Below are 14,125 nucleotides of genomic sequence, written 5' to 3' on the forward strand. Positions count from 1 at the left end.
TCCATGGCGGCATTGGAGGAGCTAAAGAAGAAGCTTTCTCCATTGTTTGATGCTGAGAAGGGTTTTTCTTCATCCTCATCCTTAGATCCCAACGATTCCTATTTAGTAAGATTCTTCTTGATTCCCATAGTGAATAAGTTTTTGCTATTATTGTGTGTTTAAATTATCTTCTTCTTTTGTTTGTGAAGTTATCAGATGGTGGAACTGTTAATTTGCTTAGTAGATCATATGGAGTTTACAACTTTAATGAGCTCGGGTTACAAAAATGTACATCTTCTCATGTGGATGAGTCTGAAAGTTGTGAGACGACGTATCAATGTGCTTCCCATGAAATGCGGGTTTTTGGAGCTATAGGAAGTGGAGCTAGCAGCGTTGTTCAACGAGCTATTCATATCCCAAACCACCGAATTCTAGCTTTGAAGAAAATTAATATCTTTGAAAGGGTAATGTTAACCTCCTCCTTGATTCAAGAGAAGACCGTTTAAGTATGTCATTTTGAAATATTTTACTGATTTGGACGAGCAGGAGAAAAGACAGCAACTGCTTACTGAGATACGGACATTATGTGAAGCTCCTTGTCATGAAGGACTTGTGGACTTTCACGGGGCGTTCTATAGTCCAGACTCGGGACAAATCAGCATAGCTCTTGAATATATGGATGGAGGATCTCTTGCAGATATCTTAAAAGTAACAAAGAAGATACCTGAACCGGTTCTTTCATCGATGTTCCACAAACTTTTGCAAGTAAAGATATACATAACTCTCTCCAATGTGCAAGCATTCGTTGTGTGTTTATGTTTAGTGTTATATTAATTCATTCGTGGTGTGGCTCTTCGTCTCAAGGGATTGAGCTACTTACATGGAGTTAGACATCTTGTTCATAGAGACATTAAACCTGCAAATTTGCTTATAAATCTCAAAGGGGAACCAAAGATAACTGATTTTGGCATTAGTGCTGGTCTCGAGAATTCAATGGCTATGGTTAGTGATGGAATCTCACGCTTTTAACCTTATGAATTCAATAATTCTTTTTGGACTTTCTAACTTACTCTGAAAATGGTGGTTGCTAAGTGTGCTACGTTTGTTGGAACTGTCACCTACATGTCGCCGGAGCGGATTAGGAATGACAGTTATTCTTATCCAGCTGATATATGGAGCCTTGGTCTCGCTCTTTTTGAATGCGGCACTGGAGAGTTTCCGTATATAGCTAATGAAGGGCCTGTTAATCTTATGTTACAGGTGAATCAACTTGTCCCCGAATCCTTTGTTTTTTTCCAAAATACTATTTACTAAAATTCTGTCTTTTACGACCATGGGATTGGAAGATCATGGAGGAGCCATCACCAACACCACCAAAACAAGAATTTTCACCAGAGTTCTGTTCTTTCATTGATGCTTGTCTCCAGAAGGATCCAGATGCTAGACCAATAGCTGAACAGGTTAGTATATTGAAATCTCATTTAGAAGCTCACTACTGTACTGAAATAGTCCATGTTAGAGGAACATTTATATTAAGTTTGGTGCTTCTCTTCGTATTTTCCTGTTTTTAAGCAAGATATTGGTTAAAAGTTCAGTACTGTTCTTTGTATTCGTCTGTTTCTCTTCAACTAAAGAGTAAAGACTCAAGTCTGATGGTCTTTCATGAACAGCTTCTATCACACCCATTTATTACAAAACACGAGAAGGAAAGAGTAGATTTGGCTACTTTTGTTCAAAGCATCTTTGATCCAACTCAGAGATTGAAAGATTTAGCTGATGTAAGTACATGATGGTTTAGTACTTTGCTTAGTTAGAAACTACCAAATTAAACTTTAACATTAATGATCTAATTGGGTTTTTCAGATGCTCACCATACATTATTACTCCCTCTTTGATGGATTTGATGATCTTTGGCATCACACAAAATCACTCTACACTGAAACTTCAGTTTTCAGGTAACCATACTTCTACAATTCTTTAGGGGTGTCCATGTCAGGTATCAGGACACTCAATTTTCCTGTTTTTTTTTTTTGTCTCAGCTTCTCTGGGAAACATTACAGAGGATCAACTGCAATCTTCTCAGCATTATCAGACATTCGTAACACATTAACAGGAGATTTACCGAGTGAGAAACTCGTCCATGTCGTTGAGAAGCTTCATTGCAAGCCCCACAACAATGGTGGGGTCATGATTCGCGCCATTGGATCGTTTATTGTAGGAAATCAGTTTCTGATTTGTGGTGATGGAGTTCAAGCAGAAGGGCTTCCGAGTTTCAAAGATCTAGGATTCGATGTCGCAAGTAGACGGGTGGGTCGATTTCAAGAACAGTTTGTGGTTGAATCTGGTGATCTTATTGGAAAGTATTTTATTACTAAGCAGGAGCTTTATATTACAAACTTAGATTAGAGAAACACAAAATGAGAAAACTTTTGTTTTCTACTGTATCATGTTGTTGTAACTTATTAACTTGTTTAATTATTAACATGTATGTAATTTTGTGTGTTTAGGTTCCATAAAAAATGCCGGAGAGAATTAATCAATAATCAGGTAAAAACAAAGTAACCAAACCAATTCATTCTGCAGTTTATTGAACATTGTGAAAATGATGAAACCCACAAACAAATCTGTAATATTCACATAACAAGAAAAAAAACAATCAAAAAAATGAACAAACCCAAAACTAAAAGCCTTTGTAGAGGAGACTGATTGTGTGTTTTTCTTGTTTCTTCTCTCATTTAGGTGATGAAGGCTTTGTTGTGTGAGAAGATTTGCCAGTGAGTACCTTCTTAACCTTGGAAATTGAATGTTTTACCTTTGAACCAACACCAGAGAGAATGCCTTGTGATTTCTTATGAGTCTTGATAATGCTTACTGTATCTTTAGCTTCAACCATCACTATAGAATCTGGACTTGTTTTATCATCTTTTTCATGTTCATGATCTCCATTGTCATTCTCATCTTCTTCTACTGTTTTAGGCTCTTCTTCGATATGAGGTTCTGTTGTTACATCCTCAGTCTTATTTGTTCCTTTCACTTTTTGGATGAGGTCTGATAGCGATTTCCTTGCCGGTTCTTTCAGTGTCGGTTCAGATTCTTTTACTGCTGAGAACAAATCTTTGGTTCTCTCGGATTCTCCATCTTTTTGCTGAACTTCTTCTGCAATCTTTTGATTCTCCAGCTTTGGAACTTCATCAGCTATTTCCCTTTCCTGTTGGTTTGGAACTTCATTATTTTGCTGCAAAAATGAAAATAAGATTTTGTTTGTAGGACTAACTTGTGACTTTGAAATAATTTGTTTCCATTGCTGCTTATGCAAAAAGCAAGATGGTGATACAAACGTAGCTTTTACCTCTGCGTTGTCTTGTGTTTTGCTTGCAGAAGACAAGCTTTCGATATCCTGAATCTCGGGTTGTGTTTTTTCTATTGCATCATCGGTTTTCTTCACATTTTCGAAACTTTCTTGATTTGTTTCCTTCTGCCAAAAGCATGGTTTCTTTGATTGAGATATTGAAATGATTGTGAAAACAAAAACAAAAAGAGCTACTGAATAATGTTCTGTTTCATACCTCTTCTTTTCTGATATCTTCTTTGATGGTATCTGTTTGCTTACTCTCCTCTTGATAGATTTCTTTTGTAGCTTGATGATCAATATTTTCAGAAGTTTTGTTCTTCTGCATTGCCACAATCACATTAAAAACTTCGTTAAGCAACCCAAGATAATTCGCAGAACCATGCATAGTACCTAAGTTCACTAAAATACTTATGTTTCTTTCATTTACATATTACCTCTTCTACGGAAACTCCATGTTTGATTGCATCTTCCAGCTCTGTCTTAACATGTTCAACCTCCCTCTTCTCCTCGATCAAGCCAGTTTCTTCCTTTGGCACCACAACTGAATCATGGCTATCAGCTCTTGTTTCCTCATCATGAACTTCCGGTTTAACGTGTGTACCAATATCTTCCTGGACATGTGTGGGAACTTTCGACGTCAGCTCTTGTTCTGATATCTCTTTCTCTATTGCAGGAGCTTCAGAATCCTTGGGCTGATCTTGCACTTGCAAGTTTTCGTTTGATATCAAAGCATTACCATTTTCTTCATTTTTCTCATCTTGTGCTTTCTTGACTCCAAATGAAGCTTCTTCAACTTTCTCTTCTAGTGGCAGATTGTGAGATTGAGGAGACTCAATGAGTTCACTTGGTTTCTGTACTGGAAGATCCCAGTCAGCTTCAGGGTTATTGTGATCTTTGAGATCATCTAGTGTTGTTGAGGACGGAACCTGAAGTTGCTCACTTAGTACTTCTTTTGTGAGATATTTATCAGCACTAACCTCTTCTCTTTGCACCTTTTGTGCTTCTTCTGTTGACAAATCCCTATTATCGTTTCTCTTTGTATCATCTGATATTGCTTGAGTTCTAACAGGTTCTTGATTTGATTCAGGCTCAGCTTCACTAGCTTTCGTTATGACTCCCACTAGATCTGTAATTTGCTTCTCTGATTTGACTACCTCGTTGATCTCTTCTGCATTCTCCAGGACACTGTGAGGTACTTCCTCTTTTTCTACATCCCGCGAAACAAATTCATTACCAACGCAAAGCTCACTCGCATCTTCTTTATCCTTATTCACTTCTGATGAAACAATTTCTTGTTCCTCGTCATCCTTCTTTTCATCTTTAATATCCACAACTTGATCTTCTTCTTTAACAGTTTCATGAGTCTCGTCCTTCTGCTCTTCTTGTAGACTTATCTTCTCTGATTTTGAGGCCTTGATATCTTGTTGTGGCTCGCATTCTTCTTGCTTTTCAGAAAAAATCACATCCTCTAGCTCCTCAGAAGGCAACACAGAAGATGGAATCAGAATTTTCTCACCAGGTAACACTTCTGTAATTGACTGATCAGCTGGAATCTCCCTAGTTCCTTCTTGTAATTTCTCTTCGTCGTTGACTTCAAAGTCTCTGCTGATTCCATCTTTTACTTTTACCTCTTCTTGATGTTCCTCTTGCAAATTGATTTCTTCTATTGGAAGAGATTTCCCTGGAAGACAGTTTTCTTCCTGGATTTTTTCAGTTTCTCCATTTTCATCCTGTTGTAACTTGTTTGCTTCTATGATCCCTGTAGCAGAATCTTTTTCATTTGATTCAACGCCAGCATCACCTGTCTTTTGGTCTTGATCTGCAGACTCTTTTATCATGTTGTCTCCCTTTGATGCAGAATCATTGATTGTTCTCTCTGTCTCCAATGTATTTTGGAGTTCTGTCAATATTCCAACAACGGGAAGAGTTGAATAAGTCTCATCTCTATTCTCTTCCTCTTCTGTAGGATAATCATTTGTTAACTCCGCCACTTCAACATCCGTTTTCTTTGTACTTGCAGCTTCTACCTTAGTGAGGTTAGTTGAAGTCTCAACCAGATCATCTGATTTTTCTGTTCCTTCTATTTCTGATTCTTCTGGCTTTGTTTCTCCTACCTTCTCCTCGAGTGTGTCACCAGCACAATTACCTTCTTGTGGAGTCACTGGTTCGTCTTCCCCAGAAGCCAACATGGGAACTGGAGCTTCACTGAATGATTCTCTTGGAACAGTTTTGGTGGAGAGAATATCGTCTGCTTGTACCTTCTGTGTTTCCTTTGTTTCTTCTTCAAGAATTTCCTCAACTTTCTTTGGAATCTGGTCATCCTGTTCTGAAGCTAAGGATGGAATCTGATCGACTGCAACTTGTAACTTATGCTCTTCCTTTGTTTCTTCTTCATGAACCTCCTGAACCTGGTTTAAAGCTAAATCAGAGGATGAAGTCTTATTATCTTGTGATGTTTCAAATGGTAGACTCTGATCACCCGTAGCATCTATTGCTTTGTCGGTCTCAGGAATTTCTTGGATCTTCTCTTCTTTTGACTCCTCTAGCTTTGGAACTTCAGGGTTCCCAAACTCTTCTTGTTTGAGGGACATATTTTCTGGTTTCGTCGAGGTACCTAAACTTTCTAAAGCTACTGCTGTCTCTGTTTCATTTATGTCTTCATCTTCTTTCTTTGCCTCTGCAATCAGTGTCTCGTTATCGTTTTTCTCCAAGATTATTGATGAGGTCGGAGTCTCGACATGTTCATCCCGCATTTCATCTTCAGGTTCTTTTGGTTGTGTTTCTCCTACACTCTCTTCTATTTCCACAGAAACAGGTCGTTCATCTTGTGTGTCCTTTGTTTCTCTATCGTCATCTGCACAAGTATCTTCTTGCGGAGTCACTTGACCGTCTTCCTTAGAAGCCAACATGGAAACTAGAGCGTCATCAGATGATTCTCTTGGAATAGTTTCGGTAGGAAGGATTCCGTCAGCCTGTAACTTGTGCTCTTCCTTTGTTTCTTCTTCATGAGTTTCTTCAACATGCTTTGGAGTCTGGTCATTTAGTGCTGAGATTAAATCAGCGGACTGAGTCTGATATGCTTGTAATGTTTCATCCGGAAGATTTCGAGAACCCATAGCTTCTACCTCATAAATATCCTCAACCTGCTTTGGGGTTTGGTCTTCCTGTTCTGACACTAACTCAGAGGATGGAGTATTTTCTGCCTGTGGTGTTTGAATGGGAAGAGTCTGATCACTTGTATCTTCAATTTCTTTGATTGTCTCAGCAATTTCTTGGCTCTTGTCTTCTTTAAACTCCTCTATCTTTGTAGCTTCAGTTTTCTCAAACTCATCTTGTTGGATGCATACATTTTCAGATGTCTTTGAGGTGCCCACTGTTATCTCTGCATCTCTTTTCTCTCCCTCTGCAACCTGAGTTTCATCATCATTTTTCTCTGAGAACATTGGAGAGGTTGAAGAATCGACATGTTCATCTTGTTTATCATCTGCAGTTTCATTTGCTTTTGTCTCTCCTTTTTCTGTTGAAGTAATATTTTCCTGATCTTCCAATGGCAATGTAGCAGTTGGAATCTGAATTTCATCATCAAAAGCTTTGACATCCTCATTCTGATCAACGGATGGAAGACTCAGATGTGCTGTTTCAGCAATTTCAAGACCTTTCTCCCTCATATCTCCTATTGGTTCTGCCTCCTGCACTTCTTTACCGTCTGTCTTCTCGGGAACAGTCACATGTTCTTGCTCCTCTGAAGATGATAGCAATGAACTTGTTTCAACATTCATCTCGTTTGCTACTTGTTCTTCCCCAATCTTTTCGGCTTTAACAACGGTCTCATCTTCTGGACCCTCTGAAGGTAAAGCAGATGAAACTTGTATAACGTCATCAGATTTTTCTTCCACAGGACTCTGCTGGTCATTAGAAACTTCTTCCTCTGTTGGTTCATGCTTGTACATTTGTTCTTTCTGCAACTTTACTTCTTTCTTTTGCTCGTTTTGCAGGCATGATTCTTCTTCCTGGGCTTTTTCTCTAAGCTCCGTACTTTCTGGTACTGAACCTGTCTCTTCTTTTTGCTCCAATCCATTATACCCTTCATCTTGACCTTCTTGATTAAATGTTACTTCTTCTATTGGTTTATCTTCGATCTTCTCATCTACGGCTTTGCTTGTTTCCTCAGATAGTTCAGAAGGAGTCTCAAGAGATGGTTTATGCACCTTCTCAACTGATTCTACATCCACAAGAGTTTGGTTGTGTGTGCTCTCATTTAATCCAGCACCTTCAACAGCAGATGGAATTTCCTCAAATTTATCCACGCTTTCGGTCTTCGAGACTAGAGATGTAACAGGTTCATTTTCTTGGTACTTCTCTGATTCTCCGGATCGTACATTAGGCAGATTCACATCCTTCTCCTCACTGCTTTCGTCTTGAATAGTATCCTTAGATTTTATCTCAAAAGATTCTTCTCTTCCCTGGCTTTCATTTTTGATCTCTGAGGTATAAGGTTCAGTATGTTCTTCTGCTTGATCGGAAGATTTCACCTATTGATGGAAAGAATCAATCTCTTAAGGACTGCAGACAACCCAAAGCTGGGCACATGTGAAAACTTTCATAGGTAGAACCAACATAGTCAAAAACTTAAATTGGATTTATACTGATAAGTAATTTTGGTTCTAACTCGTTATTTACTTTAAAATTGCAGGCTTGTCACTGTGTCTTAGTTCTAACCTAATTATCAACATCAAACACACACAACAAACATCACAAGTTAAAATCTATATATATGAAGATCATATCTTTACCTCATCAGAAAAAATGACAGACTTAACTGTCTCTGCTTCCTTTTGTTCTTTACCCACTTTCAGGTCCAGACTCGTTTCTGTGTCTTCCTTTGTCTCTTGGCCTTCTTCTGCTCCACCCATTTCACTATGCACTGCCTCTGTTTCACTATTATTGGTCTCCAAAGTATTTAAGATCGCAGCTTCTTGGACTGTTGAAGTATCTATAGCCTCAACTTCAAGGGTCTCACATTGTGGTATGTCTCTCTCCAACACATGTTGATGTTGTTCTGTATCCTTTGAGCTTTGATATACCTCTTCCTTGAGTTCTAGTGAGTGTTTCGATTCATCTTCCTCTCCTTGTATTGTCTGTATTTCGATTACCCTAGGACTTTCTTGTACCTGCATAGAAATAATGTTAAGACTTAAGATTTAGTAGTGTTAATAAAGTTGGTTAGAATAATTTTTTGCTCAAATCTAGTTTTTCGATTTTAAGACCTCTTCTGCCTTTTGGGTTATGTCCTGGTCCTTTTCTCTATCTCCAGTCACTTCTCTTGAGAGTTTCTCCGCATCGTCTGAGTTTTTGATTGCTTCCAGTGATTCTGCATTCTCACCCTGATGATCATCTCCTTCCAAGGTTTCAGATTCATGCGATGTAGCTTCCTCATTATTGACGATCTTAATGTCTTCTACAACTGTCTTTGCAGTCTCTAATTCCTTTTTCTCCGTCACATCCAACATCGGTTCTGCATCTGTCTTTGTCTCTGCCTCTTCCTCTTCTTTTTCCACTTCAAGAAGAACTCTTCTGGTAGTTTCAACATCATGTAATGATTCACCATTTTTTGCAGTTTCTTCTTCTGTAGCTTCTGGGCTATGCAAAGCATATGTTTCATTCATAATGTTCTCACTGTTACTTGAGATTTCCTTTTCTTGTTCATCTCTGGACCATGCCTCTTCGACTTGTTTCTCCGGCTGATTCTGATCCCTAGAGAATTTTTCAGTCAAAGAAGGTTCCATATCTATTGTCTGCTCCTCTATAGCCTTAGAAACCATCGGTACTTCCTCCACTTTTTCGTCTTCCATCTTCTCAGAAACAATCCCATGTTCTTGCTCCTCTGAAGAAGATGGCAATAAATTATGAGATTGAACTGTTTCACCAGTCTCAAGACTTTTCTGGATATTGCCTACTGCTGCTGGTTCTTCAACAACGGTCTCACCTTCCAGTTCCTTTGGAAGTGATGCAGATGAAACTTCTGTAACTTCTTCATTTGTTAGTTCATGTGCCTCTAACTTTGTTTCCTTTTTTTCTTCATTTGTTTGGGATGATTCTTCTTGCAGAGGAGTCAAATCAATCACATTACTTTCGTCCTGGGATGATTTTTCTGCAGTCTCAATGCTCTCTGGTACTGAAACTGTCTCCTTTTTTGTTTCTAATCCATATGAACCTTCCTCTTGATCTTCTTGATGCATTGTTACTTTTTCTTCTTCTGGTTCTTCATCAATTTTTGCATCTACGGTTTTGCTTGTTTCTTCTGATACTTGAGGAGAATCAAGTGATGGCTTCTGCATCTGCTCAACTGGTTCCACATCCGGAAGAGAAACCTGCTTTGCAACTGCGCTTTCCTCTGTTTCATCAGTGCTGTTTCGATCAATTTGCGCTGCCTCTACCCCGTTAGAGTCTAGGCCTCTCTGTTCCTCCATAATTTGAATTACATCAACCTGATCTAACTTTATCTTCTCATCGTTTTGCTCCTCTTTACCTACATTTAACGCAAGATCTGATGGACTTTCTTCAAATTTCTCATGTCTTTCTGTATTGGCGACTATAGTTGTCTCAGGTTCGTTTTCTTGATACTTCTCTGATTCTGTAGATGATACATCAAGAAGATCCTTATGCTTCTCCGCAGTGGTCTCTTTAGATTTGACCTCTACAGATTCTTCTCTTCCATGGCTCTCCTCTTTGATCTCCGAGATACAAGGGTCAGTATGTTCACCAAATTCTTCTTCTTGAATAGTAGAAGAACTTACCTGTTGATACCATTATTATGGAAAAAATCAAAACAGAACCTTGTAAAGTAAAACTTGATATAGCTCTATAGTGACAAAAGTAATTTTCTAATCTCATCATCAATATCACAGTCTCAAATAACAAACAAACGAGATAATGAGTATCTATGCAGATCATATCCTTACCTCATTAGACGAAATGACGGCCTTGACTGTCTCTGTTTCCTCTTTTTCTTTATCCTCTTTCAGGTCCAGACTCGGTTTTGTTTCTTCTTTTGTCTCTACAGCCTCAACTCCAGACGTCTCACACTGTGGTAAGTCTCTCCCCAACACATGTTCATGTTCCTCTGTATCATTTGAGCTATGATCTACCTCTTTCTTAGTGTCTAGTAAGGCTTTTGATTCATTGTCCTCTCCTTGTATTTTCGACGTTCCAACTAAACTAGGATTAACTTGAATCTGCAGTGAATGATAAATAGTGTTAAACTGTTAATAAAGTTTCCTGAAAAAATGATTTTCCAAAATTTGATCTTTAGCTTTGAGTAATTAAGACAAACCTCTTCTGTGTTTTGGGTTATTTCTTCTGAGCTTTTTATCGGGTCTACTGGTTCTGCATTCTCCTTCAAGCTTTTAGTATCATGAACTGTAGTGTCTTCATTATTTACAATCTCAGGGTCATCTGTAACTGTCTTTACAGTCGCTGTTTCCACTTCCTCTATCACATTCAGGCTCGGTTCTTCGGCAGTTTTCATCTCTTCCTTGTCTTCTTCTTTTTCTGCTTCAGGAAGAACTCTTTTTGTAGTTTCAGTTTCATGTAATGATTCACCATCTGTTGCAGTTTCTTTTTCTGGAACTGTCTCCTTAAATTTGACCTCATGGTCTAATGAAGCTTTTGATTCGATGTCCTCTCCTTGTATTGTTGGTGTTTCGATTACCCTAGGACTTTCTTGCACCTGCAGAGTAAAAGGATCAAATTGTGTTAACAAAGTGGTCTGAATTTACTCAAATCTGATATTTAGCTTTTGAGGAATTAAACAAAACCTCTTCTGTGTTTTGGATTATGTCCTCTTCTTTTCCTTTGTCTACAGTCACTTCACGTGAGATTTTCTCTGCATCATCTGAGATTTTGATTGATTCCACTGGTTCTGCAATTTCCTTCAAGCTTACAGGTTCAAGAACTGCAGTTTCTTCTTTATAAACAATCTCAGGGTCTTCTATAACTGTCTTTACAATCTCTGTTTCCACTTTCTCCATCGCATCCAGCCTCGGTTCTTCATCTATTTTCGTCTCTTCTTCTTTTTCCAGTTCAGGAATAACTCTTTGTGTAGTTTCAATCACTGATGCACCATCTGTTGCGGTTTCTTTTTCTGGAACTGTTTCATTGACAATGTTTTCACCATTCCTCGAGATTTCTTCTACTGAGACCGTTGCATTGTGCTCAGCCTCTCTTCCATTTACAGCGGTCTCCAAAGCTCTTGAATCCTTTTCTTCTTTTACTTCATCAGTCTTTATAGGTATCTCTTCACTGGCCTGCAATAGAGTACTGTTTCTTAGTACTGCTGATAGAGCATGGAAAGATCATAAGCAACTTAAAACAAAAAAAACGTATCGAGTTCTAGCTCTACTCTATGTTGTTTTCATCGTGTTTTACAAGTGCAGTATCAATCAATACCTTAGAGATACTACCAGTTTCATCCTCTTGTTCTGGTAAGTCTTTTGTTTCTGTATGATCTTCTTCTATTACCGGTTTTTCGACACTTACCTGCGTAAAACAGAGAATTTTTATTAAATTATACACCCTATCTCAGTAAATTTTAAGCATCTCTCATGTTTTAAGCTTCAAGGAACTTAAAATCTACCTCTTCTGGTTTTCCGGTTTCTTTCTCCTTCTCTAAAGTCACATCACTTAAAATTGTCTTGGCATCTTCTATGTCTTTGTTCAAACTTTCAGGTTTATGAACAAAGATAGAGCCTTGTTCATCCTTTTCTGTCTCACTAGCTTTCTCACTAACGATCTTACTGTCTTCTACAGAAATAGCTTTCTACAGTATTGAGTATAAATTCTGGAAAACTTGGAAAGAAACAAAAAAAAAGTCTGGCAGTTTCTTGCTTACCTGAACCATTTACGATATCTGCAACATCTGTCTCTCCTAAAATAATACCGTTTCTGCAATCGCCACTGCTGATCTCATCATCAAGAACAGTACTCAGGTTTACCTTATGTACTTCCATGGATGAGTTGTCAAGTATCACTCCTGCAGGAGCTTCTCCAACATTTTTCTGTGTATAAAAAACATGTTAGTAATCTCAAAATGTTTCATTTCGTAGATCTGGTGCAGAGCCTTGACCCGAAAACTAACAAAATAAATATGATCCTTACATATTAAAAACTGCAGACTCGTCTCAAGTCACAGAATTCTATAGATATCATCACACATACGGTCCAAAGTTATTTGGATTGAAACTTATCTTACTCAGATGCAAGTCTCAGACTTACACGTCACTGAAAGATCTTGAATAAAACAAAAAGAGTTCCTAAAATACAGAATCTGTAACTAGAGAGTAAAACAGATTACCGATTCATGAAATCTAGTTTTGAAAACCTCTATCATAACTTTAAAATATTGTAATCACAAGACTGCAAAAGTAAAAAAGAAAAGAAAAAAAGGTAGGAAAAAAAAACATACTTTTTCATTTAAATTAAATTAAGCAATCTAGTCTACCTGCAAAATCAAAAATTCTGAAAGAGGGATAGGGGTATACATAGATAGACACATGTAACTTATGTATCTATGTAGCATAATCATCTTCATACCTTTGTAGAGACTGGTTCTTGGATGTTGACAACTCCAGTTTCCATCTTTCATGCAGGGAAGCAATTATTTGGAGGTTTAGGGTTTGAATAGTTGTTTTCTCTGCAAGAAACCTACTGAGCGTACTAGTTCTGAATCACCCAGATCATTAGAGACATATAAAACCATATATATGTGATATATGATCACTTGACATATAAAAAAGATTTGAAGTCATTGAGAAGACAGGTAGATGATGTATAGTGACAAAACTTAGCACATTTGTTCAAATGGGTTGGCTGAGTTGGCTTTTAGATTAATCTTTTGTGGGCCTTTTGAATTGATCATTCCACATGCAACTGGTAGGATCCTCATTTCCAGCTTTATTATTCTCTTAAAGGTAATCACCAAAATAGAACAAAATCATTAACAGTTTTCGAATTATTTTTTATCATAGTTTTTTTTGTCAACTATTTTTATCATAGTTAACTTACATTGTGAATTTTAGAACAAAAATACAAAATAAAAATAAATCAAAAAAAAAAGAAAAAAAAAGAAGAGATATTAATGTGTTTTAAGTTTGAATCAAATACAAATAATGAAACCTACTATCCGTTGAGTACAAATATTCTGATTTCTTTCTGTATATACCCTGTTGTATAATTCTAATGTTAAAGGTACTAAGATATTAGTAAAAAAATTGTTTCCTCAACAGTTAAAAAAAATAGTTTAAAATGTATATTTTGTCTTGTGATTAGTCTAAACGCAATCAATTCAAAATTAGAAGTTTGAGGGATAAAGTATTTGGGATGTGATTGAGCCGTCTGCTCTTTCTTTCTTTTTTTCACCATCAACTTTTGCATAAATATATTCTCTATGGTAATAACAAAAATTCAGATTAGGGGTTATGATCATGTTTTGTTTTGTAAAAGAAAATATAAATTAGCAATAAATATAAATTTTAAATCACATCATCATCATTGATCACAACGTTAGTGGAATTTTCTGCAAATGTTAATAAGACATCGTCCATTTCAATTTCAAAAAAAAAGCTGGCCGCCATTACGAGGACCGACCCATCATCCCCAACTTGTATAATACTATATGCTTTCTCTATTTTAATATATATGTATATATATATATATATATTCACTAATCACCACTATATATTATTCATCAATTCTTTTAAGACCAATACAAAAATTTAACATGTAGCTAATACTAAA

The 14,125-nt window shown here is 37.2% G+C and overlaps 2 protein-coding genes across 6 annotated transcripts in view; one reads left to right on the forward strand and one right to left on the reverse strand.

Moving 5' to 3' along the window:
- LOC104724403 (mitogen-activated protein kinase kinase 3) overlaps window positions 1-2,609 on the forward strand; it is a 3,834-nt gene extending 1,225 nt beyond the window's left edge. For both annotated transcript variants that reach the window (XM_010442887.1, XM_010442888.1), the window contains exons 3-11: window positions 62-105; window positions 189-443; window positions 526-744; window positions 844-981; window positions 1,072-1,239; window positions 1,326-1,439; window positions 1,650-1,757; window positions 1,843-1,934; window positions 2,019-2,609. In XM_010442887.1, the coding sequence (XP_010441189.1) occupies window positions 62-105; window positions 189-443; window positions 526-744; window positions 844-981; window positions 1,072-1,239; window positions 1,326-1,439; window positions 1,650-1,757; window positions 1,843-1,934; window positions 2,019-2,385 (1,505 nt within the window). In that variant the 3' untranslated portion in view covers window positions 2,386-2,609. The remainder of the gene's footprint in view (window positions 1-61; window positions 106-188; window positions 444-525; window positions 745-843; window positions 982-1,071; window positions 1,240-1,325; window positions 1,440-1,649; window positions 1,758-1,842; window positions 1,935-2,018) is intronic.
- Window positions 2,528-13,196, reverse strand: LOC104724401 (titin-like). Of its 4 annotated transcripts, none has more exons than XM_010442883.2 (13): window positions 12,923-13,196; window positions 12,222-12,387; window positions 11,967-12,130; window positions 11,780-11,869; window positions 11,149-11,637; window positions 10,665-11,060; window positions 10,294-10,566; window positions 8,599-10,128; window positions 8,125-8,502; window positions 3,766-7,863; window positions 3,546-3,650; window positions 3,329-3,454; window positions 2,528-3,214 (listed from the first exon to the last, which is right to left on the reverse strand). In XM_010442883.2, exons 1-13 carry the CDS (start codon window positions 12,965-12,967, stop codon window positions 2,711-2,713), a joined length of 8,364 nt encoding a protein of 2,787 aa, XP_010441185.1. In that variant the 5' UTR covers window positions 12,968-13,196; the 3' UTR covers window positions 2,528-2,710. The 4 variants fall into 4 exon arrangements, with proteins under 4 accessions (XP_010441185.1, XP_010441184.1, XP_010441186.1 ...); XM_010442882.2 differs by having other exon boundaries at window positions 11,967-12,133; XM_010442884.2 differs by lacking the exon at window positions 12,923-13,196 and adding an exon at window positions 12,488-12,593 and having other exon boundaries at window positions 11,967-12,133.

Source organism: Camelina sativa, chromosome 11 (assembly GCF_000633955.1).
Source record: "Camelina sativa cultivar DH55 chromosome 11, Cs, whole genome shotgun sequence".
NCBI lineage: Eukaryota > Viridiplantae > Streptophyta > Magnoliopsida > Brassicales > Brassicaceae > Camelina > Camelina sativa.